This window comes from Psammomys obesus, unplaced genomic scaffold, assembly GCF_907164565.1.
Source record: "Psammomys obesus unplaced genomic scaffold, mPsaObe1.curated_primary_1811, whole genome shotgun sequence".
Taxonomy (NCBI): Eukaryota; Metazoa; Chordata; class Mammalia; order Rodentia; family Muridae; genus Psammomys; species Psammomys obesus.
The window spans coordinates 18,836,509-18,859,505 of record NW_026595981.1 but is presented as its reverse complement, the minus strand read 5'-3'; the positions used below and the strand labels follow the sequence as shown (position 1 = coordinate 18,859,505).

At 52.5% G+C, this 22,997-nt stretch overlaps 1 protein-coding gene across 13 annotated transcripts in view; it reads left to right on the top strand.

Moving 5' to 3' along the window:
- Cacna1g (calcium voltage-gated channel subunit alpha1 G) overlaps nt 1-22,997 on the top strand; it is a 63,280-nt gene that overhangs the window by 18,121 nt on the left and 22,162 nt on the right. For 7 of the 13 annotated variants that reach the window (XM_055620201.1, XM_055620198.1, XM_055620202.1 and 4 more), the window contains exons 10-19: nt 11,434-11,585; nt 12,267-12,452; nt 12,542-12,656; nt 12,736-12,891; nt 15,842-15,910; nt 17,427-17,511; nt 17,591-17,790; nt 21,041-21,472; nt 22,323-22,423; nt 22,535-22,658. In XM_055620201.1, the coding sequence (XP_055476176.1) occupies nt 11,434-11,585; nt 12,267-12,452; nt 12,542-12,656; nt 12,736-12,891; nt 15,842-15,910; nt 17,427-17,511; nt 17,591-17,790; nt 21,041-21,472; nt 22,323-22,423; nt 22,535-22,658 (1,620 nt within the window). The remainder of the gene's footprint in view (nt 1-11,433; nt 11,586-12,266; nt 12,453-12,541; nt 12,657-12,735; nt 12,892-15,841; nt 15,911-17,426; nt 17,512-17,590; nt 17,791-21,040; nt 21,473-22,322; nt 22,424-22,534; nt 22,659-22,997) is intronic. The other 6 variants (XM_055620205.1, XM_055620200.1, XM_055620210.1 and 3 more) reach the window with 1 other exon arrangement.

The following is a 22,997-nucleotide window of genomic DNA, read 5'->3' as shown; positions in this document are numbered from 1 at the left end:
CCCTGGTTTAGAACTGAGTATGTGCACCCCTCATTCCAGATCCCAGTGCTGAGATGGAGGCATTGAGAACCTGTGACAGTCCAGCCCGGTAGAGGAGGGGCGTCTCAACCAGTAGGGGCTGAGCTAGGGTGTGTGAAGCCAGCAGAATGCTCGCTTCTCAGAGGGCTCTGAACCCCTGTACCCTGACCCCACTGACCTCTGCCCTGGAAATGTCATGAGCGTTTGGCTCTTGCTGGAACTGCCCTGTCTAGCCAGGCACAACCCTCATTTATCACATCCCATCGGTTCCATTCTCTCTTGCTTGAATAACCCAGTATGGAGCAGCTCTGCTGTGCCCTCTTCTTCCCCCTGTGTCGGTGAGGTGCGTGTATATGGGTGGAACCGTGCCAGCGGGTGGGCATGCGTGGCACGGGGTGGGCGTGTTGTGTCTGGGGCTGTGTGGGGCGTGGGCATGTACGCACGTGCCAGCTCTGCCAGCCTCCCACAGAGAGGTGCTCTACTCTGCCAGGTGGCCTTGGGAGGGTGGGGGCAGCATTTCCTCCGTCTAGGACCCGAGAGATGGCTACCCCTAACCTCTACTACCCTGGGTCCCCTAGCCTGAGATGCCACCTCCTCTGTTGCTTTCAGTGCTTGTTTTGGTTAAGTCCCTCTCTCCCAAGGGAGCACTTTTTTTTTTTTGGTGCCCTCCCTTCCCCCACCCCAGGTGGGGGTTGCATACAGCAGTCCTTGCCCGGCCAGATGCTGCTGGTGGAGGCTTTGATTGCACTGGGAAGAAGCTGAGTCAGACAAGCTGAAGGCAGATGAAGCTGCAGCAAGAGGGCTTTCAGTTAGATGTCAAGAAGGATGCCCCCTTTGGAAAGGAAAGGAAAGCCATTACCTGAAGTGCTTCCAGCCAGCTCCTTACCCACGTTCCTGAGAAAAGAGGAGACAACCCTATCTCCCCTTAGCCCTCAGTAATAGCAAACTCTCATTTGGAGCTGGCAGCATCTGCTATAGGGATGTTTGTCCTACTATCTGGTTGCTGAAGGCCCCATGGGGGTGAGTGGGAGTCCCCATAAGGCTGGGCGAGGTGAATGGTTGCTGCCTGGCAAGCTCGAGGGTAGGGAGGCTGTCATAAAACCCCAGAAGCTGCCATGGTCCTGTGCTTGCAAGCACTGTGCCGTGAATGTGCCACCATCTGGGCCCCTGAGCAGGCTGAAGGGGTTGCTGGGAAGGAGAGTGAGAAAGTACTCAGGGCTGAGAGACAGCGATGCAGAGAGGGGCTTAGAGGAGAGACAGGAATGGGATTGATGCAGAGGGCAAGATGGAGACCTAGGGGGAAGGGGACAGAAAAGACAGAGACAGAGATGTGGAAGGAGAGACAGAGAGGGAGGACACTGAAGATGGAGACAGAGGTCCAGATGCAAAGGGGGACAGGGACAGGGCAGGGAGGGGGAGCGCAGGACTCAGATGGAGCTGTCGGCCAGCTGGGGAAGTGGAGCTGATTGGAAGGAAAGCTCCGCAGATGCCGCTGCGGTGGCTCTTGGGCCCCAGGCTCCTGCTTTCCCCGTGGGGCTCTTAATAAAGCGATCGTATCCATCGATTCTGGTATTGACCATCTCGAGGAGCCCTGGAGAGGGGGTTGCTGTGTGTGCAGCCCCACTCCTCTGCCCCTCCCCAGGCACTGTCTTCTCCCATTGCCATCTACTTTGCTTGTTCAGTTTTGCTGCTGAAGGCAGTGTCTGTCCCCTCCACCTACCTCTCCATGAGGAAACTTCATTTTGTTATACCCCCAGACCCTGAAGGCAGGGACCATGTACACCTCACCTCTCCGCCACTAGCCAGCACTATTTGTGTGCTCGGAAAGATTAGTGAGAGGGACAAGGAAACAGGACACTGAAGAAGCCCCAAGTAAGACAAATGACATTGGGGCTACAGGATGAGCAAAGGCATGTGTCCCACCAGCAGGGGGCAATACAGGGAGTCCAGAATGGTGAATTATCCATCCACCCACCCACCCACCCACCTACCAACCCACTCATTCATCCACCTATCCATCACCATCTATCCATCCATCCATCCATCCATCCATCCATCCATCCATCCATTCATCCATCCATTCATCCACCCATCTATCCATCTATCTACCCACCTATCCATCTATTTACTCATCCATCCATCCATCCATCCATCCATCCATCCATCCACCCACTCACCCATCCACCTACCAACCCACTCATCCATCCATCCATCCATCCATCCATCCATCCATCCATCCATCCACCCACCCATCCGTCTCTTCCACACTCATATCCTATGTGTCAGAGTTGGGTTTATGCAGCGATGCTGATAAATGTTTAACAACCAGCCCTCAAAAGAACAAAATTAGCCAGGCCTAATGGTGCTGGCCATCCCAGCTACTCAAGAGGCTGAAGCAGGAAGACTGAAAGCTCAAGGCCAGCCTGGACAACTTATTGAGTCTCTGTGTCAAAAAATTTTTTTAAACATTTACTTATTATATTTTAGGTATGTGTGTGTGGTTGGGGGGGATGTTTGTACTCCATGTATGTGCAGGAGCTCATTGAAGTCAGAAGAGGTGTCAGGTCCCTTGGAACTGGAGTTACAGATGATTTTGAGCTGCCATGGGGTGCTGGGAAGCAAGTGCTCTTAACTGCTGACCTGTCTCTCTGGTCTTCAAAAAAAAAAAAAAAATTATTTTAAGTAAAGAAGAACTGAGAATATAGCTCCAGAGTAGAGTGCTCACCTAGCATGCCCTCGACCCTAGATTCAAACTGTAGGATTACAGGACAAGCCCAACTTAATTTGCAGGTTTCTGTGGTGGAAATGCTCCCCCGCCCCCATAGCCGAGTCATTGGCTGTGGAGCTGGGAAGGGATGGACTCTGAGCTGAGTCTGAAGGACAGGCAGGATGCAGCCACCTAAAGATGCAGCAAGGGGGGGAGGGGGTGGCCAGAGGTACCAGACATTAAAACCTAAATGCAAGCATTCAGAATGAGCGGGGAACAGGATATGGTCTGGGTGAACAAGTGGCAAGAGATTAATTTGGGAAGAAATTAGGAGCTGTTGTGAGAGGCACAGGAAGGAGTTTGGCTGGTGTTGATAGCAAGATTTTTTTTTTTTTTTAAAGCAGGTCATATGACCAGGTTTGTGTTTTATCAAAAGCTTCCTGGAAGTCTTGATGGAGTAAAACTGAATGAGACAGGAGGTGCTGCTGTAGTGGTCTGTGCTCTTTTTTTGTTCTTGGAGACAGAGAGGAAGAGGATGGGGAGAGCCCACGCATAGCTGAATCTTTAGACTTGGCACCAGATAGCTATCAGGAGAGGGAGAGCAAGGATGGCCTCAGGCTTCCAGGGAGGAGCAGGGGCTTGGAAAAGTATATCTTGGGGACTATTCTTATCTTATCTTCTGAAAAGAGATGGCTCTGTGGCCTGTGTTCCACCAGGGGCCAATCTAGGAGTTGGGGTCTTGGAGTCACAGTCTGTCGTAGTTATGAGTCCCAGTAAGGTCTCGTTTGAGAAGCAAGATGACCCAGCATATAGGGCTGGGGAAGCTGAACAGAAAGCGTCTGAGGTAGATGGCCTTTTAGGCCAAGAAAGGACAGGATAGGGACAGCTCTGCCTGTCACTAGTGTCTGGGCCCATCGTGTCACTGCAGATATATGTCCAGGAAGGTTTCTATTTATAAGTGATGGAGGTTGGTTCACAGTAAGGGAAGTGAGGCTGAGTTGGGGGTGGGGTCCAAGTTGGTATGCCTGGACTTTTGAAGGGGGTCACAGACTCTTTTTTTTTTTTTTGTCTCTGTTGGAAGCTAGGAAGCACACTCTCTCAGACACCAGACATGCTACATAGATATTACAAATGTGGCAACTGAAAGCAAGGATTCATGGATGCCTTCTCCCAGGGCCTGGCTCTGGTCTCCAGATAGTGGTCTGGGAGCTGTCAGCCTGACAAGCCTTTGGGTGATAATTCTTTGATGACTGACTTGGTCCCATATTTTTAGGGGGCCTTGAATGAGGTCGGTAAAAAGGGTACTGTTTTGGAGCTACTAGGCTGAGGGGTGCTGTGTCCTTTCAGGCATCGCCTGGTCTTGGCCTCCCCAGCTCTACATGGGGTGTACCTCTTGATCAGAGCCCACTGGGAGAATTCTAGAATGTCAGAGAGTCGGGGCAGAGCCAGGGTGCTCAGGCAATGTATGTCCTTGTTCTGTTTCAATGACAATTCATGCCCAATGCCAGGAGCTGGACTCCAGGGGGCAAAGGAGGGGTACTCACACCTCCACAACAGGTGAGGGAGGTGGGCGAAGAAAGGGGCAGGACGAACAGGATGAACTGCCATCCAGCAGCCTCCCTCAGAAACGTACTGGGTGGCAAAGGGGCACGAGGTGTTGGAGGCAGGAGTGACAGGGATGTGAGAAAGACTCCGAAGGAGCCTGAGCCAGCCAGCAGGCGCGGGCCCGGTTGGGGAGGGGCAAGGAAGCTGTTTCTATCACTCAGATGACAGGCAATGAGAGCCTCCCTGTCAAGGGGATGGCGAAAAGAGAACAGGGGTGGGCAAGATTACGAGCCTACTGGCACCTGACTGTCGGCACGGATAAAGGGCAAGCAGGACTCCAAGATAACTCTGAGGTTCTGAGACAGAATCCTAGTGCGCAGTGGAGTGGGAGAGGAGAAGAAGCAGGTTCGGAGAGGAGGTGAAGGGTTTGTTTTGGATGTGTTGAGTTTGAGATGGCCGTGGGCCATGCTGAGAGGGATATCAGGCAGGCTCTGGCTGTCTGGATGAGGAGCCAGGGACTTTGTTTAGTATCCTCTACACTCCAGTGACAGCTGGAGGATGGGGAGTGAGGTGACGGGGGAGGGAGAGCATCCAGGGAGGGGGAGCGGGCCTAGAATAAACTCCACAATGTTGGCTGAGGGGAAAGAGACTGTGGGAGAGCGGACCCCTAGAGAGACAGGAGATGACTGCATAGGCCAGGAAGGCTAGGTGCAGGGCAGGAGGGGCTAGTCCCGGACGGACGCTGCCAAAACAATTACTTACTACCAGATGGACTGGAAAGATCCTTGAGAGGCAGGGCCAGGGCTTATAGGTGGGACATACAGAGAGCTCCTGTTTGGGGGCTATGAAAGATGACAGGGACAATCGATGTAAGGGATCCTAGTGCAGGTAGGGGAGGGAGGAAGACGAAGGTGCAGGCTGAGTGTGGGGAGGAACCAAAGGGTGGGCCAAGTGAAGAGCCACGTGGGAACAGGTAACTGTGGGTCAGGCACACAGCCCCGGGGCTGCCCAGCAGGTGCAGACAGTCTGGTCAGCACAGCCTTGTTCATGACTAACGATTCTACTCGGAACAAACCCAAACCAGGGACCTTACCGGCAAGAGCCTTCCGAAGTCAGTGTGACAGTGGCTTTCAATAGCCTAATTCGGCCTCAGGGCCAGAGGCTGACCAGGAGAGTGAGGAGCAGAACATAAGCTCTCCATTCTCTCTCTCTCTGTTTCCTTCTATCCTCCTTCTCTTCCTTTTCCCTTTCTTTTTGAAAGTTTCACTATGTAGCCCAGGCTGGCCAAAACTTACTGTGTAACTTAAGGCTGGCCTCAAACTTGTAGCAATACTCTTACCTCAGCTTCTTGAGAGCTGGGGGATTCACATATGCTAGGCAAGCACTCAGCATCCTCAGCGCTCACCCCCACTCCTGTTTTTTTCTTTTATTTTGGTGAAAGATGGGTTATCTTTCACCAAAGATAACCTGGGCTGGCTTGAATTCAAAATGTAGCTGTAGCCGAGAATGACCTTGAACTCTTCCTCCTAGGTTCTGAGATTACAGGCATGGGCCAGCATGCCAGGCTCAAGTCTCCAGAATTTTAAGTGGCAGGGGCCTGGGTTGGTGGTCTTGAAGCTAAGCCAGCACTGGTAGAGCTATGCCTACCTGGCTTGTATTCACTTGGAAACCTTCTAGAGTCGCTTGAGAGACAGTGGAGAGGATAAAGCTAGCTGCCCTTAGTTTGTGCCCTTAGTTAGGGGGCACAGGGGAAAATGCAATGAGGGTTCTGGGAAGCGAGGTGTGCAGAGAAGCGCTATCAGAGAGGCTGGGGAGGCAAAGGCTGGGGAGGCAGCCTCTCTGTGACCTGTGAGATTGCTTGGGAATTCCTTGCCATCCTACCAGCCCCCCCCCCCAACTTCTCACACCCTCTGGAATACTTGCCTTCTCCTGACTCGGGCGCCCTCATCTCTCCTCACAGCCCGCTTAGACCCCAGCTTCATGAGTTGGGACCATGAAGTTGGGAAGAGCAAAAGCGGGGTTGAGGCCAGCTGAGGAGTCCAGCTTGGCGGTAGAATCTTTTAGGACTGGTGAAGGTGCTAGGTGCCTGAGGGACGGACTGAGCATGAGACACAGAGCTGGAGTGGCTTGACCCAGCCTCTTCTTAGCTCTGCTCTGGCTCCTCCACCTTTCCCTGGGAAAGGCATATCACTGTGTGTGAGAAGGCTCTTAGGCCTCCTGCCGGGACAGCTGCAGTATCTCCTAATTGGTCTTCCGTCTCCCCTCCAAGCCATCTGCATGCCGCCACCACTGCAGCCAGATTAATCTTCTTAATACACAGCCTTGTACATCTCCTCCCTCCCTTCAGAAGCATCAGTGGCAGCGTTATGGGCCAAGGCTGGTCCAGCTTGACTTGTGGCTGGAGGCCACTCTCCCTGTGGGCCTTGCATTCGAATCCTTTACCACCTTTCCACTCATTACATTTCAGGTTTTGAGTATGGTTCTCCACCCCCCCCCCGACACACCCAACCACATACACATTCCCTCCTCTGCCCCTTGGGGCTATCGCTGTACCCAGCTTGGGTGTTTTCCACGGGTACTCTTCCTGAGTGCCCCCACTTGGGCTGGCCCAGGTTTCAAGCTGGCCTAGAGTTCCACGTTGCATCTGGCATTTTCTCTTGCTGAGCTGTGATTGCGGATGATCTGTCCTGTCACATTTTGAGGGCTGCACCCGAGAGCCCCCCACCCCGAGCGTCGAGTCTTTACAGGTGTGCACTCACCTGTTCTACAGAGTGACCTCATCCACAAGGCAGTGGCTCTCTGTATAACACAAGAAGTTCCAGGGGGTCTGAGCTGCTGGCGGACCTGCCAAGGTCACAGAGGTAGAAAGGCTCGGAGCTATGTCAAGAACGGTCTATCCACAGAGGGGGCTTTAAAGCGTGGTCAAGGGAGGGGCTATAGTAGCAGGCAGCTGACCTAGGATTATAATGGCTACAAAGGGATGATCAAGGGGAGGGAGGGCAGGCTGGGAGATGGGGATGGGGATGGAAGTTAGCCTCAGCAGAGAGCAGAGGCCTGGACCTCAGGTACAAACACTCGGGCTGACACCGCCTCTTATACATGAGTCCACTGAGCCCTGACATCTAGGAATGGCAGCGGGTACCCAGCCAGAGGCCTGAGAAAGGGGACCTGAAGCCAGGAAGTCAATGAGGGGAGTCTAGAACCTGCCGTGTGTTCTCCTTGGGCTTTCTCTCCAAGTGTGGTGGGAGGGGTATTGTGAGAAGTGTGCTCAAAGCCCGTTCCAAAGAAGCCCGTAATACCCATCAAGTTCCCACACCTCTCCAGGCCTCAGTTTCTCCAGGCCATCTCCTGTCCTTCCATCCCTTGTTTGGTTGGGAGTAAAGAAGAAATGAACTCTGGGAGGTCCTCAGCCCACTGGCACAGTGCTGGGTTCTAGCAGAAGGTGACTCCACTTCTGCCCCTTTGAGTGGTGAGAATAACAGCTACAGTCCCTGGGGCAACCTTGTTACCAAGACTGTGTCTGTGTGTTGTCCTGTGTTGGCAAAACATTCCCAGCCTCCGATTTAGTAACTTGGACAGACCTGGCTTTCTGGCTTTCTGGGGAAGAAAGGAAGAAAGGTTCTTCTTCTTCTTCTTCTTCTTCTTCTTCTTCTTCTTCTTCTTCTTCTTCTTCTTCTTCTTCTTCTTCTTCTTCCTCTTCCTCTTCCTCTTCCTCTTCCTCCTCTCCTTCCTCTTCCTCCCCATCGTCGTCCTCATCCTCGTCCTCCTCCTTCTTTTTTCATGGATTCCTGGGGGATGGAATATTGGGTTCTGAGAAAGAGGCCTGGTCCTTAAGTGTGCGCAGAAGAGCAGCAAGGCTGACACAAAGTGCCTGGTCCGCAGTCTACCTGTGCCAGGCACCCTAGCTTCTCCAAAGCTGCACGGACGAATGGGGCAGAGTCTTCAGCCCTTGGTGCCTCCGCATCTGATAGAGATTGAAGGTACAGCCCCCCGGGGGTTGCCTGCATCTGCCTTCTCACTGAGCCCTTTGCTATGTCCTGATAAACTGAGGCTGTATGTGCCCCATAGGCTATCGATGTAGATTGCCTAAGGGCCCCAAGGATGATGTCTGGGCTGGATGAAACCTGTGTACACACAGTAGACATCCTGTTAGGGACCACTGTTGGAGCAAACCCATATCAATGATATGGTGCTGGCAGGGCAGAGTGGCCCAACACTCAGGAGACCGAGGCTGGAGGTTTGTGAGTTCAAAGCCAACCTGGACTGGGCTACATAGGAGACCCCCTCTCCATTTTTTTTTTATTCTCAAAAAAAGCTCTTGAAAGCTACTATGCTTTCAGCTGCTTGCATGGAATTTTGTACCTTCTCTTAGTAGTCCAAATTGAATTACCTTTTTTTATCCCCCAAGTACAGATTGAATTATCTTATATTCACTTAAAATGTTTGGGACCAGAAGTGTTTTAGATTTATATTTTTATGTGCATAATAAGATAACTTAGGCAGGAGGCCTATGTCTGAGTTCATGCAGGTTCATATATTCCTTGTATTCACTGCCCTGGTTTAAAATTATATTTTTAGTATACTTGTGTTTTGGTTTTGTCTCTCTCTCTCTCTCTCTCTCTCTCTCTCCCTCTCTCTCTTTTTTGGTTTTGTAACAAGGCCTTATTATGTAGCTCTGGCTGGCTTGGAACTCACTATGCAGACCAGGCTGGCCCCAAATTCACAGAGTTCTGCCTGCCTCTGCCTATGGATGCTGGGATTGATGGTATATGCATGTACCATCGTGCCTAGCTAGAACCCTTGCTTATGACTGTGACCTATCACAAGTCAGGTGGGAACGCCCACTTGGGGCATCACGTTGTTACTCAGGAAGTCTCAGATTCTGGGTTTGGCATTCTGGGTTTGAGATACTCAATCTGTATACTTTCTGTGACATAAAATCCACCCATTGTTAAGTGTGCCTCATACTGCCTTCGAACCAGTTTGAGCTTTAGACACAGGTCTCTAGGAGATGTGTTACACACTCAGCCCATCATGTGTCTGTCTGGCTTTACGGGTCCTGTACTGTCTCTGTGGCTTTGGTCTGAATCCTCGTTGTTTAGTGTTATTGGGGTCGGGGTGACGCGAGATTGATGTGAGAAAAATCCCTGGATCTTAGATCCCTCTGCCTGACCCATTCTCACCATCTCTTAGCTTTTTCTGCTCCCCTGTAACATAAACAGAGGGAGGCTGTTACGAAGAGCCAGGAAGCTGCGAGGCACCATAGCTGTGTGTTTAGGGCTCAGGGTGGAAGGCTGGGGGAGACAGCTGCGGGAGTGCGGCTGACAACAGTTCTTTGGAGTGTAGAGGAGGGTGGGAAGAGGTCTGAGCCCTGGGCTTTATCTGCACTTAAATGGCCTCTCTCCTGCCCTCTGCACTGTGCTGATGTTGGAAGGACTAAAGGTCCTGTCTTGGTGTGACCCTGTTATCTAGATCGGCTGGCAGTGTCCTCCACTCACAGCTTATGAATCCAATACTTGTTCAAGATCTGCCAGAGCAATGGAGGGCCAAAAGAGTTCCCCCAATAGCCACTCAGCTGACTCTCAGACTCTTCCCCCGAGACCTGCCTTTAGGAAGAAAGAACCCCGTCATGGGCTGAAAGTGTATCTCTGTGACCACCTCACACACCTCACACACTACACACACGCACACAATGTCCCAGCCCACTAGTGACAGGTCCTTTTCTTCCTGCTTTTTAACCTCCCTCCCAGCCTGATCACACAGATTGGGGCCATTAAAAAATACATTTGGTGGCACCCAGGACCTGGCTCCATGCTTGGGCAAGCCAGACGAGTCATCTGGGTAAACAGGAGGAGGTGTCTGTCTGATGGAGCGAGAGCCTCATTTGGCTGTTTCTTTTAACTCGGCCTCTGGGGCGGCTAGTGTGCCACTTGGGGCTTTTGGTTGGCCTTTCACCTGCCAGGTGGGCAGTGACTCCACTGATGTAATCACATCCCTTACCAGCCCTCAGCCAGGCCAGGCACCTCCCTTCTCCCCCAGCTGGAATGACAGCTCCTTTTGTCTGTTTACCCCTCCCTCCCCAAGGCTCTCCTGGGAGCCCCACTCACTGGAGTTCTTTACAAGTGTTATCTCCCTATGGCCTCTCTCAGCATCGCCACCTCCCCTTTCCCCCCTTCTTCTTGCCCCAAACTTCCAGATTTTCTGTCTGGATCATTTATTTTGGCACCCAGGCAGGTTCTAAGGTCCCTTGAGGTTATTCAGCTGTTTAGCGTGTATACAACTTGTTTCTAGCTAGACACGGGGCTCCTGGGAGGCGTGTTTTTTTTACAGCTCTTTCAACGCCTGGTACATTGCCGGGCATACAGCGGGCACTTTGTACTGGAGGGAGGAGACTCGTGAAGTGGCACAAGCACTGGAGATGGCTTTTGTCTCCCGTTCTTCTGAGGGCCCCGCTAGGATGCCTCTCTGGTCCCACCCCAGACCCTAGGTGGGAACGTAAAAGGAACCGCCGCCACCGCCGCCGCCACCGCCACCGGTGTTTTACAGTTGGCCGGAGAGGCTGGGATGCTTACTGAAGGTCACAGAGTGAGTGGCAGGATAGGCTGAGGATTGTTCCCGATGTCATCAGGCTCAGGCTGCGGATGCAGACCCTCGTTCCGGGGCTCTCCCTCCTGCCTGCTGACACATATGTGACCAGGGATGTGTACATTGGCAATGCGTCTGGGAGGGAGCGAGCACAGCTTCTGATAGTTGAAGCATGCCGTCAGGCTCACGGAGTGGCTGCGGTGTATGTACGGGACGACAGGGCTGGGTGTGCTTGTAAAACCTTGGGCATAGCTCTCTGGTGTCATTTAGCATCACCTTGGTGGCCTGGGCCCCAGTACAGGAACTGGAGATTCCTAGACTTCCCAGAAGAAATAGCAACCCCCCCCCAAACAAAAACATCTGCAATCTCAGGACCTGAGATCCAGCCTTGGAAATAATGGGGCCTTTGGGGCCCATGTGTCCCTTTCCCAGGATGGCTGTTCTTGAGTACCGTTTCCCCCAGATAGTCCCTAAGGTTGCTATTCCTGCGCCTTCTCTCTCTGGGGCCCCATGTTCAGGATGACTGGGGTGTGGGGCTCAGGGATGAGTCTGCTGCTACATACCCCACTGCCCTCTAGCCCGAGGAACTCACCAACGCCCTGGAAATCAGCAACATCGTCTTCACCAGCCTCTTCGCCTTGGAGATGCTGCTGAAGCTGCTCGTATACGGTCCCTTTGGCTACATTAAGAATCCCTATAACATCTTCGATGGTGTCATTGTCGTCATCAGGTATGACTGCCCCTCCCTGCCTCTGTCTGAAAGAGTGCCAGCGGGGCTGGCTCAGAGTGAGAGACATGGATGGTCTCGGCCCTCCGTCCCTTTATCTTCTCCCTGGCCTTCGCCTTGCTCTCCTAGAGCCTGGGCCCCTTTTCCAACTGTTCTGCCTGAATCTACCTCTTGTCCTCAACCCTACCCAGGCCAGGGGTGGGTGAGGATTAGAGAGCTGGCTCTCAAGTGGAGTTGGAGGAAGAGGTACAGACAGCTTTCCCGCTAGCAGAGTGCTTGGAAACCAACTCAGACGCCCAGCAACTTACTTCAGGGTTTCCAAGACCTGGAAAGAATTTCATCCCCCACCCCCCGGCCCTGGGCCAAAACTACTTTATTGGTTTCTGAAATTGGCTTTAGATTTCATTAGAAGAGAACAAAGCAAATATTCCATAACTTGATGCTCTTGCTATGGCAGGATTTAGGGAGAGGGCAGGCCCGTTGCCGGTAGTGATGGTCTCTGGCTGGGAGGGGAGGATCAAGGCAAATGGAGCTGTCTGTCACCTGGAACTTTGAAGCCAGAAGGGCTGCGCATGACCCTTCTCCAAGCTGGGCCGGACTGTCTCAGTTGTCACCAATGGGTCCTCAGAAAGGGAAGTCAGGCATACAGGGGTGCAGGGGACTCAGGCTGCCTGCCTCCCACAGCGTGTGGGAGATTGTGGGCCAGCAGGGAGGTGGCCTGTCGGTGCTGCGGACCTTCCGCCTGATGCGGGTGCTGAAGCTAGTTCGCTTCCTGCCGGCACTGCAGCGGCAGCTCGTGGTGCTCATGAAGACCATGGACAATGTAGCCACCTTCTGCATGCTGCTCATGCTCTTCATCTTCATCTTCAGGTGAGCACACTGCCGGCCCAGGAGTTGGGGTGGGGCTAGGGGCAGGGTCACAGGGCCCTGACCCTGTCTGGGACTCCCTGTGTCTCCAGCATCCTGGGCATGCATCTCTTTGGTTGCAAGTTTGCATCTGAACGGGATGGGGACACGTTGCCGGACCGGAAGAATTTTGACTCCCTGCTCTGGGCCATTGTCACTGTCTTTCAGGTTCGAGGGTCACAGGGCAGGGGTGGGTTGGGGAGGTTGGGTGTTGAGTGGAGCCCTGACTTTTGCCCCCTGCCCGCAGATTCTGACTCAGGAGGACTGGAATAAAGTCCTCTACAACGGCATGGCTTCCACGTCATCTTGGGCTGCCCTTTACTTCATTGCCCTCATGACTTTTGGCAACTACGTGCTCTTTAACCTGCTTGTCGCCATTCTGGTGGAGGGCTTCCAGGCAGAGGTAACCCCCTGTCCACCTCACCTTACTGAGGGATGACTGTTTCTTCATCTTCTTCCCTCTGCTGCTGACTGTGAGGCCTGGGAGATCCTGCAGGCAGTAATCACTGGACGAAACCAGGATGGGCCTGGGGTGGGAGGTGCTAGGCCTTATGAAAGTCGCCGTGGGGTGAGACAACAGATGGCTGTGCGGTTTATAAGTTGGCAGCTTATAGGGTCCTCTTTTAATCAGCTTGGTCCTTCCCCTCAGAAAGACAAGCCAAATTTGGAGACCTATGTAGCTGGACCCCAGAGCATGGGCCTTTATGGGACATCTGGGGAGGAGGTGTGGGAGGTTTGTGTGCAAGTTGCCTGAGTGCAGGCTGATCTGATGAAGATGCCACCAGGGCCCCAGGCAGGGCTGAGCTGCCCAGGGTGAGAAATGAGCCCAATTAGCTGTGAGCATGGCAGAGATGAGCGTCCTATTTCCAGCCCAGACTCCATCACCTCCGTCACAGGCAGCGTCATCAATTATTATTGATTCACATTGATCCTGCCCCGGCTGTGCCAGGGCACAGTTTCTGTCCCCAAATCCCGCCTCCTTCTCCCTCCACTCTGCCTGTTTCCCCAACCCAAGCTCTCATCCCCACTCCCGTCATCCCAGCACCTCAAACAGGGCGGGTTGACCCAACCTAGAAATGCACCAGTTCGGGCCCAGAGAAGCTCTTGGTCCAGTTCTCGCTGGGTGACCCGGATGGAAACTCCCGCTGTGGCCTGGTCTATAAATACCCACCACACGGTGGAAAAACAAAAATCTATTTTCCGACTCTTTCCCAGCCTTGCAAGGGAGGGCTATTCCCCCTGGGCTGGGTTGGGCTGGGGGGTGGGTGTGGGTGTGGGGCACTAGTGGTGTGGAGAAGCCTCTGTCTTGCACTGGCCTTTCTCTGCTTCCATTTTAATTGTGTAGTTCTCCATTATCACATTTCCTCCCTGCTGGGTGGCAGCAAAGGCAGCTTGAAGTGCAGGGGGGAGCTACAGTGGGTCTCTCGAAAGGACAGAGGGTCGTTGGCCCTCACCTTGCAATAGGACACTCCTTTACCATTTCCCCTAGGACCTGAAGAGTTGAGGGGTACCGCAGGGCTCTCCCATAAGCCTCGTGATTGGCACTTAGTTGCTAGCTGCCTGCTGGAGTGAAGAGTTGAGTGAGGATGGGTCCCTTTGGTCCCTTCCAAAGGAAATTTGTGACGGCTGAATTTACTCTTAGGCAAAAAAAGAAAAAAAAAATTCCAAGGGAAGTGGAGGAAAACACCTGAACCTATTTTCCCTTGTCCAGCTAACATGGCAGACCTGGGGGTGTCCAGTGTAGATAGCCCCTTCACCACCAACCAGCTTTCACAAACACCTTGTTAAATTGAGTGCAGCTGAGCTAGCCTGGTTGCTAGGCAGCAGCAATGTCTGAGTGTGGGAACAGAGCTGCCAGGCCCTTATGTCTGGCCTGGTCACCCCGGCCCTGCTGGGGGCCTGAGAGCTTTCCCAGCATGGGAAGGATTGACAAGGGCCCCACAGGAGATCCCCTCCTAAACCTTTATAGTGTAAGTGTCCTTCCTGGGAATGTGTCACCCAAGGGCCTGACGCCTTCCAGGGCTGGGTTGCTTCAGGTATGATGTGTAATAGAAAATGGACTTTAAGGTTAAACCTCCTCCACAGGGTAGGCTTCACCTTTGACCCCGAGGGGCTGCTCCACTCTCCTGCACGGGGTGTCACTCAATGCCGATGACGTGGGCACATCCAGAGCCATCTGTCCTAACCTCCACGACAAGTCTGAGTTTTGGGGTTGTTTGTGACGGCCTGGACGGCCTGGAATGCTGTTTTGTTTCTATGAATTAGACAACCCACCTCAGTGCAAGAAGTAGCTGGCCCGTATCGGGGGACCTCAAGGGGTAGCCCTCCCGCTAGCTTTAACATCCTGCCAAGAGTGGGTAGGGGGTGGCTTCGGGGGCAGAGCCCGCCTGGCTGATGATTTCCTGATTCCCAGGGGGTAGCACCCTGAGTTCCTGTATATTTGTCATCCATGAGCATAATTAGATGAACGAGCAGCAGGCCCTGTGTGCAGCCATTAATTCATACGGAACAACATCATGGCCGCCACCCCACTGTTACTTGTCACAGCTCATCCCACTCTGGGCATGGGCCTCCGTTCTCACTTGAAAGGACCTGGGCGGAGAGCCTTAGCCTTTGTTCCTCATCGAGGCCCTGTCCCCAGCTCTCACCCACTTCTCCTTCGTACCCTCTCTCCCCAGTCCAACCCCTGTTGCCCATTCCCACACAGACGCCTCAGAACAGAGAGAGGGGAGCTCTGTTCTCAGCTGGAGGTGTAGGGCACAGCCCACAGTCTCTGACTCTGCACAGTGGAGGGGAGTTTCTTTAACTTCTCTGACCTCAGGTGCCTGCCCTGGAAGATCCTTGCAATGGTGCCATCTCCCACCTTGCAAGGAAGCGAGCTGAGCTCATAAATGGGTGTGGTGGCGCACACCTATATAATCCCAGTGCTTGAAAGGCAGAGGCAAGAGGGTCATGAGTTCCATTCCAGTCTGAGCCATGCAGTGAGATCTTGTCTCAAAAAGCCAAGAGCTGTGGATGTAATTCAGTGGTAGAACACTTGCCTGGCACCATCAAGGCCACTCCTTTTCACTTGTAATTCCACAGAAAAGCACGGTGGCCACTTTCACAAGGATTACTGGGGGACTTGATCCCTCCTGCCCTCGTATCATCTTTGTGGCCTTTGCCTTCACTGTTCGGATTCATTCAGGCCTAGGGGCCTGAGGCTGAATTCTGGAAGGCTGTCCTGTCCGGCTCTCCCTACCCCATGTCTCTCATCTCCTCTTTCTACGTCCTCTTTGGACATTGCTGATCTTTGAAGGCCCAAGAGAGCCTGTGAACAGCAGCCCTTCCCCTGCCTCCCCCTCTCCCTGTAGGAAATCAGCAAACGGGAAGATGCGAGTGGACAGTTAAGCTGTATTCAGCTGCCTGTCGACTCCCAGGGGGTAGGTATGCGATCACACAAGTCGGCATGCCCCTGTGCCCAGTGCCCCCCCTCCACTCTGCCCCTGTGTCTCTGTGTTCCCAGTCATGCTCAGCTGTTATGCAACCTGTGGTCGCCGTGGTGGTCATTGGTGTTGTGAGGTTTTTTTGTTTTTTGGGGTTTTTTTTTTTTTTTTTTTTGCTTTGATTTTAAGTCCCTTCCCAGCTTGAGGACGAGGAAGGAAGGAGCTTCTTTGCCTCTGCCCACATCAACCCACAGAGGGCACGTTCCCATCCCTGCCAGGCCTGTGGACGGGCCAGAGAAGGAAGGGACTTACAATCTTCTATGTGTATGTGTGCGTGGGCACCGCATGCGTGCCTGTCTGCGCCCGGGTCCTGAAGGAGTCTGAAACATCCAGCCTCAATGGAACATGTTCACTCTTTTCCCCTTTGCGCCTTGCCCTGGGCCCCCCACTGGAGGCCCCACAGATCCCTCAGCTCAGGACAAGTCTCCGGGGGATGCAAGGATGGGGTGTAGCTTTTGCTGTAATGTAACAAAATTTTAAATCCACCCCCGAGTCTCTCACAACCAGTCCCTGAACTGAGTCCTACCGGCCACTTCTGAGCGTGTCCCTCCTTTTGGCTTCTCATGCCAAACCTGTACTCTGCTGTTTCCTGCCCTGACACTAGAATTTGGGGCGAAGCCAGGCTTCCCACGGGACCCCACAGTGCTATGCCTCCCTAGCTGCCCCCTGGAGATCCTACTTGATAATTAAAGGCCTCGTTAGGGATGTAAACTGAGTTAATGAAAATGATCCCCTGAGATGCCAATTATCCAATATTTATGCCCTTATCAAAAGTAGCAGTCAAGTATTTTTTTTTTTAATAACTTCTTAAGGAGAAGTGTGTAATTACTGGGAAACCTACTAACCTGCTAAGAAGGAAGAAAAGAAAAATCTATCCCAGAGACAGTGAAAGAAGCAGAAACGGGGCCAGGATGGAGCTGGGCTTGGGGAAGGTAGAGGCCAGAGGTCAAGGGACTAAAGTGCCCTCTTTGTGCCAAGTTTCTCCGACTTGGATCTTTCTGTTTCCTTCACAGATCCACAAGTTTGAGGTTCAGGGAGGGACAACATGAGGAGAAGGGAAGGGGCCTTGAGAAGGCTTTTGGAATTGACGTTGTAGTGGCCACTTCACCCTGGTTTCTCAACCCCTCTGGCCTGTGCCACCTGTTCATACAACCACCCTTTCTACCCCTCAGCTAGTCTTGGTGCCAGTCCAGCCAGGCTGTTTGTGCTGTGGGCTTAGGTTATCCATGGACTTTCCTAAGGTTTATAGCTGGTGGGAGGCAGAGGCATCCGCCATGGGAAGCCCCAGGCCCCCAGCCTGGGTGGTCTGGCCTGTCCCCATGCATGCCTCATATCATGGTTGCTGGGTCCTGTGGTCTGTGTGTGGTGTGTTCACGTGAAGAGAGGGAAAAGGTCCATGCTGATGGCACCTGCCCGGCCAAGGTCCTAATGGCCCACTGTTCCCTGACCCTAGGGAGATGCCACCAAGTCTGAGTCAGAGCCTGATTTCTTTTCACCCAGCGTGGATGGCGATGGGGACAGGAAGAAGCGCTTGGCCTGTGAGTAGGGTCCTGAGGGTGTAGCCTCTGGCCCTGGACCAGCCTGGACGGACTTAGGATCTCCCTTCTCCCCTTGCAGTGGTAGCCTTGGGAGAGCACCCGGAGCTACGAAAGAGCCTTCTGCCTCCCCTCATCATCCATACAGCTGCTACACCAATGTCACTGCCCAAGAGCTCCAGCACGGGTGTTGGGGAGGCCCTGGGCCCTGCCTCTCGCCGCACCAGTAGCAGTGGGTCCGCTGACCCTGGAGCTGCCCATCACGAGATGAAATCGCCGCCGGTAAGGGAATGCGTACCGGTGCCCAGTTGTGGAAGATTAGCAGGACAGCGGGGTGAGGGGACGGAGGCAGGCCGGTCCAAGGAGACAGCCCCTGGGACATGGGCTGGACACAGCAGTCAAGGCTAGTGAAGCAGATATGTGATGCAGAGCTTTAGGTTAAAACAAAACAAAACAAACAAAAAGACAATAAAACCTTTCTGGGCCCCTTCTATGGACAAGGATGGGGTACACATTTCTCCTTTATACTTAATCAGTCCCTAATTTAGCTCCTGACACCATGCTAGAATTTAACTTGTCTTTACTGGCCCCCATCTTCGTAAGGGAGGAGCCATCATCACCTCCATTTTACTGATGGTGACCATGGTCTCAGATGGCTTAAGTGAGTGACGGAGCCAGCTTTTAATACAGAAGCCTGGTGTCAGAGCCTGTGCTTTCACGGTCATTCTATTTATTTATTTATTTACTATTTTAAGGCCTTATCTTTAATTTGTTATTATTTGATTTATTTGGCATTTTGAAACAAGAGTCTCACTACGCAGCGTATGCTGGTTTGGAACACATGATCCTCCTGCCTCAGCCTCCCAGAGTACCAGGGTAAGGGGTGTGCGCCATAACTCAGCCAAGGATTTATTTATTTTGGTGTTCTGAGACAGGGTCTCACTCTGTAGCTCTGGAACTCGCTCTGTAGACCAGGCTGGCCTTAAATTCACAGAGCCTGACGCGCCTCAGCCTCCCAAGTGATGGGATTAAAGTTCCGCCCCACTGCATTGGCTGGCTCTGACTTTCTTTTTAGTGGATAAATTATTGCATGTATTTGTGTAGTAAGACGTGGCACTGGGCGCATGCAAATACGGAATGACGTTGTTAAGCTAATTAATGAATACAGCGCCTCACAAACGTTTTTGTGTCGTAACCTTTAGAGTTTACTCTGTTAGCGAATTCAAAAAAAAATACGTTAGGCCGTTGCTGTCTGTAACCACCGTAGGTGTGTGTATTCCTCTGCTCTGACTGAGGAATACACCTACGGTACTCTGGGACCAATGGCTCCTCGTTCCCAGGCTCCTGAGCGCCATGTGCCACCAGTCAGCGCCCCTATACATTCAGCTCTTCTGGAATCCTAGTGGAGACCACGCGGGACTCTGCCTCTCTGCGCCCGACTTGTTTCACTCAGTATTCCTCTCCCCAAGGTCACCCCTGTTATTGTCAGTGGCGGGATTTTCTTTTTTTCCAATGTGTACTTAAGTGCGTGTGTATGTGCGCATTTGCATGTACATGTGAGTGCATGTGTGTGTGAGGGTCAGAGGTCAATGTTGAATGTCTCTCTCCATTTTTCTCCACCTTATCCTTTCAGACAGGGTCCCTGGCTGAAGGTTGGTGCTCGCTGACTGTCTAGACTGGCTTGTCAGCCAAGTTGGGGGGATATGTTTGTCTCCTCCCTTGACCCCCGACCCTTGACCCCTGACCCCAGTGCTAGAGTTACAGCAATGCGCAACCATTCCTGGCTTTTAAATATGGGTGCTGGCTACCTGAACTCAGGCCGTCAAACCTGTGTTGTAAGGCTTTTAGCCATCTCCTCGCCTCCTTCTTTTTAAAGGCTGAATGCTGTGTGTATGATCCATATGTTCTTTTTCTTTAAAAAAAAAATACTTCTTCTATTTTTACCTATAAATTTGTGTGTATGTGTGTGCGCGCATGCGTGCATGCGAATGTGAGAGCCGTGCCCTCAAGACTTCAGAAGAACATGTTATATTCCTCTGGAACCAGAGCCATAGGCAGTTGCAAGCCGCCCAATGTAGATGCTGGGAACTGAAGTAGGGTTCTTTGAAAGAGCATTGCATGCTCTTAACCGCTGAGCCATCTGCGTAACCCCATTTTTTTTTTAAATCCTTTTGGTCGACGGATACTTGGCTGTTATGAGCAGTGATGCAACGAACACGAGCGTTACATCTGTTCCCTTTGCATATACCGATTTAAAATCTTTTCTGTAGTAGAATTGCTGGATTATACGATCATTCTAATTTTAGATTTTTTTGAAGATCCTCCATATAGTTTTCCGTGGTAGATGTACTAATCTAGATTCATGCCAACAGTGTGCAAATGTTCCCTTTTCTCCACACTGAGTTGGACAATAGTTATTCCAACAAGTGTGAGGTACTTAACGTTTAACTTGTGTTTTGGAGCTTTGGAGATGGCTCGGGGGGGGGGGGGCGGTAAAGTGCTTGCCATATGAGGGCCTGAATTTGACCCCACGACACACGGAAAGCTGGACAGAACAGCATTTGTCTGTAATCCCAGTGTTTCTATGCTGAGAGGGTAGGCAGAGAGAGAATTCTGGAAGTTCATAGGTAGCTGTGTAGATAATGACAAAGGATGAAAGACCCCATCTCAAGACATGGTAGAAGTTGAGGACACACATACACACACAGACAGAGAGACAGAGATTTCATACACACATACAAAAGTGAAAAAAAAAAAAGATTAGTGTTTTCCTGATTAGCGACACTGAACATTTTCTGTATGCATTTGCTTGCAGTTTTTATCTTCTGAGAAGTGTCTACACAAGTCCTCTGTTTGCTTTTGTTGTTCTGTTTTTGAGACAGTCTCGTGTAGCTAGGGCTGACATCGAGCTTGATGTGTGACCAAGGTTAATCTTGAGCTCCTGGTCCTCCTGTCTCTGCCTCCCTCCTAAGTGCTGGGATTACAGCTCTACACCATCATAGCCTGCTTTCCTTTGGATTGCTTTCTTCAGTGGTCCTCAACCTTCCTAACGCTGCGACCCTTTAATACAGTTCCTCATGTTATGGTGATCCCCCCCAACCATAAAATTATTTCGTTGCTATTTCATGACTGTAATGTAAATATCTCTGTTTTCCGATGGCTTCAGGCGACCCCTGTGAAAGGGTCCCTCGACCCCCAGAGGGGTCGTGACCAAGAGGTTGAGAACCTCTGGCTTTCTTGCAATTGAGTTGAGTTCTTTCTTGCTGTCCTTTTGTTCTGCCTCAAATGAAGATCAAGGGCTATTATTGATTCTACCTTACAGATGAGAAAACGGAGGCACAGAAAGGCTTAGTAGTAAACTGGTCTCTGGCCGCGCCGTTTGGTAAGCTGCAGCAGGATCTGAACAGAGGCACTGGATTCCAAACACCTCCCAGTGTTCATTCCAGGGAGGCTCGCAGGATCGGGGTACACATGAGAGACGGCGGTCTCTGCATCCTCGCCTGAGATCATTTCTCCTCTCCTCACTCTGCAGCCAAGTGCCCGCAGTTCCCCACACAGTCCTTGGAGTGCAGCAAGCAGCTGGACCAGCAGGCGTTCCAGCCGCAACAGCCTGGGCCGGGCCCCCAGCCTAAAGCGTAGGAGCCCGAGTGGGGAGCGGAGGTCCCTGCTGTCTGGAGAGGGTCAGGAGAGCCAGGATGAGGAGGAGAGCTCAGAAGAAGATCGGGCCAGCCCAGCAGGCAGTGATCATCGCCACAGGGGTTCCTTGGAACGTGAGGCCAAGAGTTCCTTTGACCTGCCTGACACCCTGCAGGTGCCAGGGCTTCATCGCACAGCCAGTGGCCGAAGCTCTGCCTCTGAGCATCAAGACTGCAATGGCAAGTCGGCTTCAGGGCGTTTGGCCCGGACCCTTCGGCCTGATGACCCCCCACTGGATGGTGATGATGGTGATGATGAGGGCAACCTGGTAAGATTCCCGTGGGGCACCATGATCTCTCACCCCTGATCTTGAGAGAGGGTAGCCGTGGCCAGGCAGCACTTGAAGGGAATTGTCGCAAGGGAATGCCCACCCTGCAAGCTGACCTCTGAGCAGCCTCTTTCTCTCACTGCCACCCCGCAGAGCCTCCAGCCCTTCCTTGTGCTTGTGTCCCGGGCTGTGCTCCGCTGTCCTAGGTGGATATGAATGGTTTCAGGCAGATGTGTATGAATCTTTCATGGCCCTCCCCCTGTGACTCAGGAAGACCCATCACTCATCTCTCTAAAATGATGTCTCCCCTCCCCGCCTGTCCCCCTTTCTCATCTGAAACCTCATCACAAGCCTTGACTTACAGCATGTCCTCAGACACTTACTCCTCCCCCAACTCCTTCACCACCCCCTTTTACCCTGAAGCACAAGGACAGGGAGTCAAGGTTAGCACATGAGAAGGGTCCGTGTCTCTTCTGCCCAGGTGTATCTGAGCAGACAGCTGTGATGAGTACAATGTTTGATTGTTGATGCTGTTTCGAAACCCAGCAGGGGGAGAAGGGAAGAAAGGCAGAGAGCTGGCCTGGAGGCTGGATGGGAAGAGCACAGAGGAGGGTGGAGGCAAGAGGCTGGGGACTCAGGGGAGGAGGTGGAGATGAAGGAAGGGCAGTGCTGGGGGGGGTTGGCGTGTAGGGAGCCAAGAGGCGTCTTTAGAAATAAAGGTAAAGCAACTAGGCAGAAGGCTGGTCCAGGGCTTGGGAAGGATGGACTGGGTGCAGGGCCGCTCAGGGGGAGACAAACTTTGAAGGCTTGGAGGCCTGGTCCCTCTCATACCCCAGTGTTTCTTTCATAGAGCAAAGGGGAGCGAATACGAGCCTGGGTCAAAGCCCGGCTCCCGGCCTGTTGTCAAGAGCGAGATTCCTGGTCTGCCTACATCTTCCCTCCTCAGTCAAGGTCTGTTACGGTGCTGTCTGGGGATTCTGGCGACGCGGTCCTAGTGCAAGGGAGCAGGGGTAGTCTGCAGGTGGCTTTCCTTCCCAGCCTCTACCTTTGTCCCCGGAGCAGGTTCCGCCTCCTGTGTCACCGGATCATCACCCACAAGATGTTTGACCATGTGGTCCTCGTCATCATCTTCCTCAACTGTATCACCATCGCCATGGAGCGCCCCAAAATTGACCCCCACAGCGCTGTGAGTCACCAGAATGTAAACACTTCTGTTGAGCTCTGCTGAGTGCCAGGTTCCTCCTGGGTTAGCACTCAGAACAAGCAAAGGAGGCGAGAAGGGTCAGACTGTCTCCAGGATGTCTAAGGTCACACAGCACAGACACGTCAAGGGGACAAACTAGGGCTTCCTTTGGGTCTCCTCTAGCTTTTGCTTCTGCCCCATCTCCAAGATGCCTTCTGTGCCCTCTCCTGCCTCAGTTTCCCTTATATCGACATAACAGCCAATCCGGATACTTCATTACCCTCCTAGCCACACACACACACACACACACACACACACACACACACACACACACACACACAC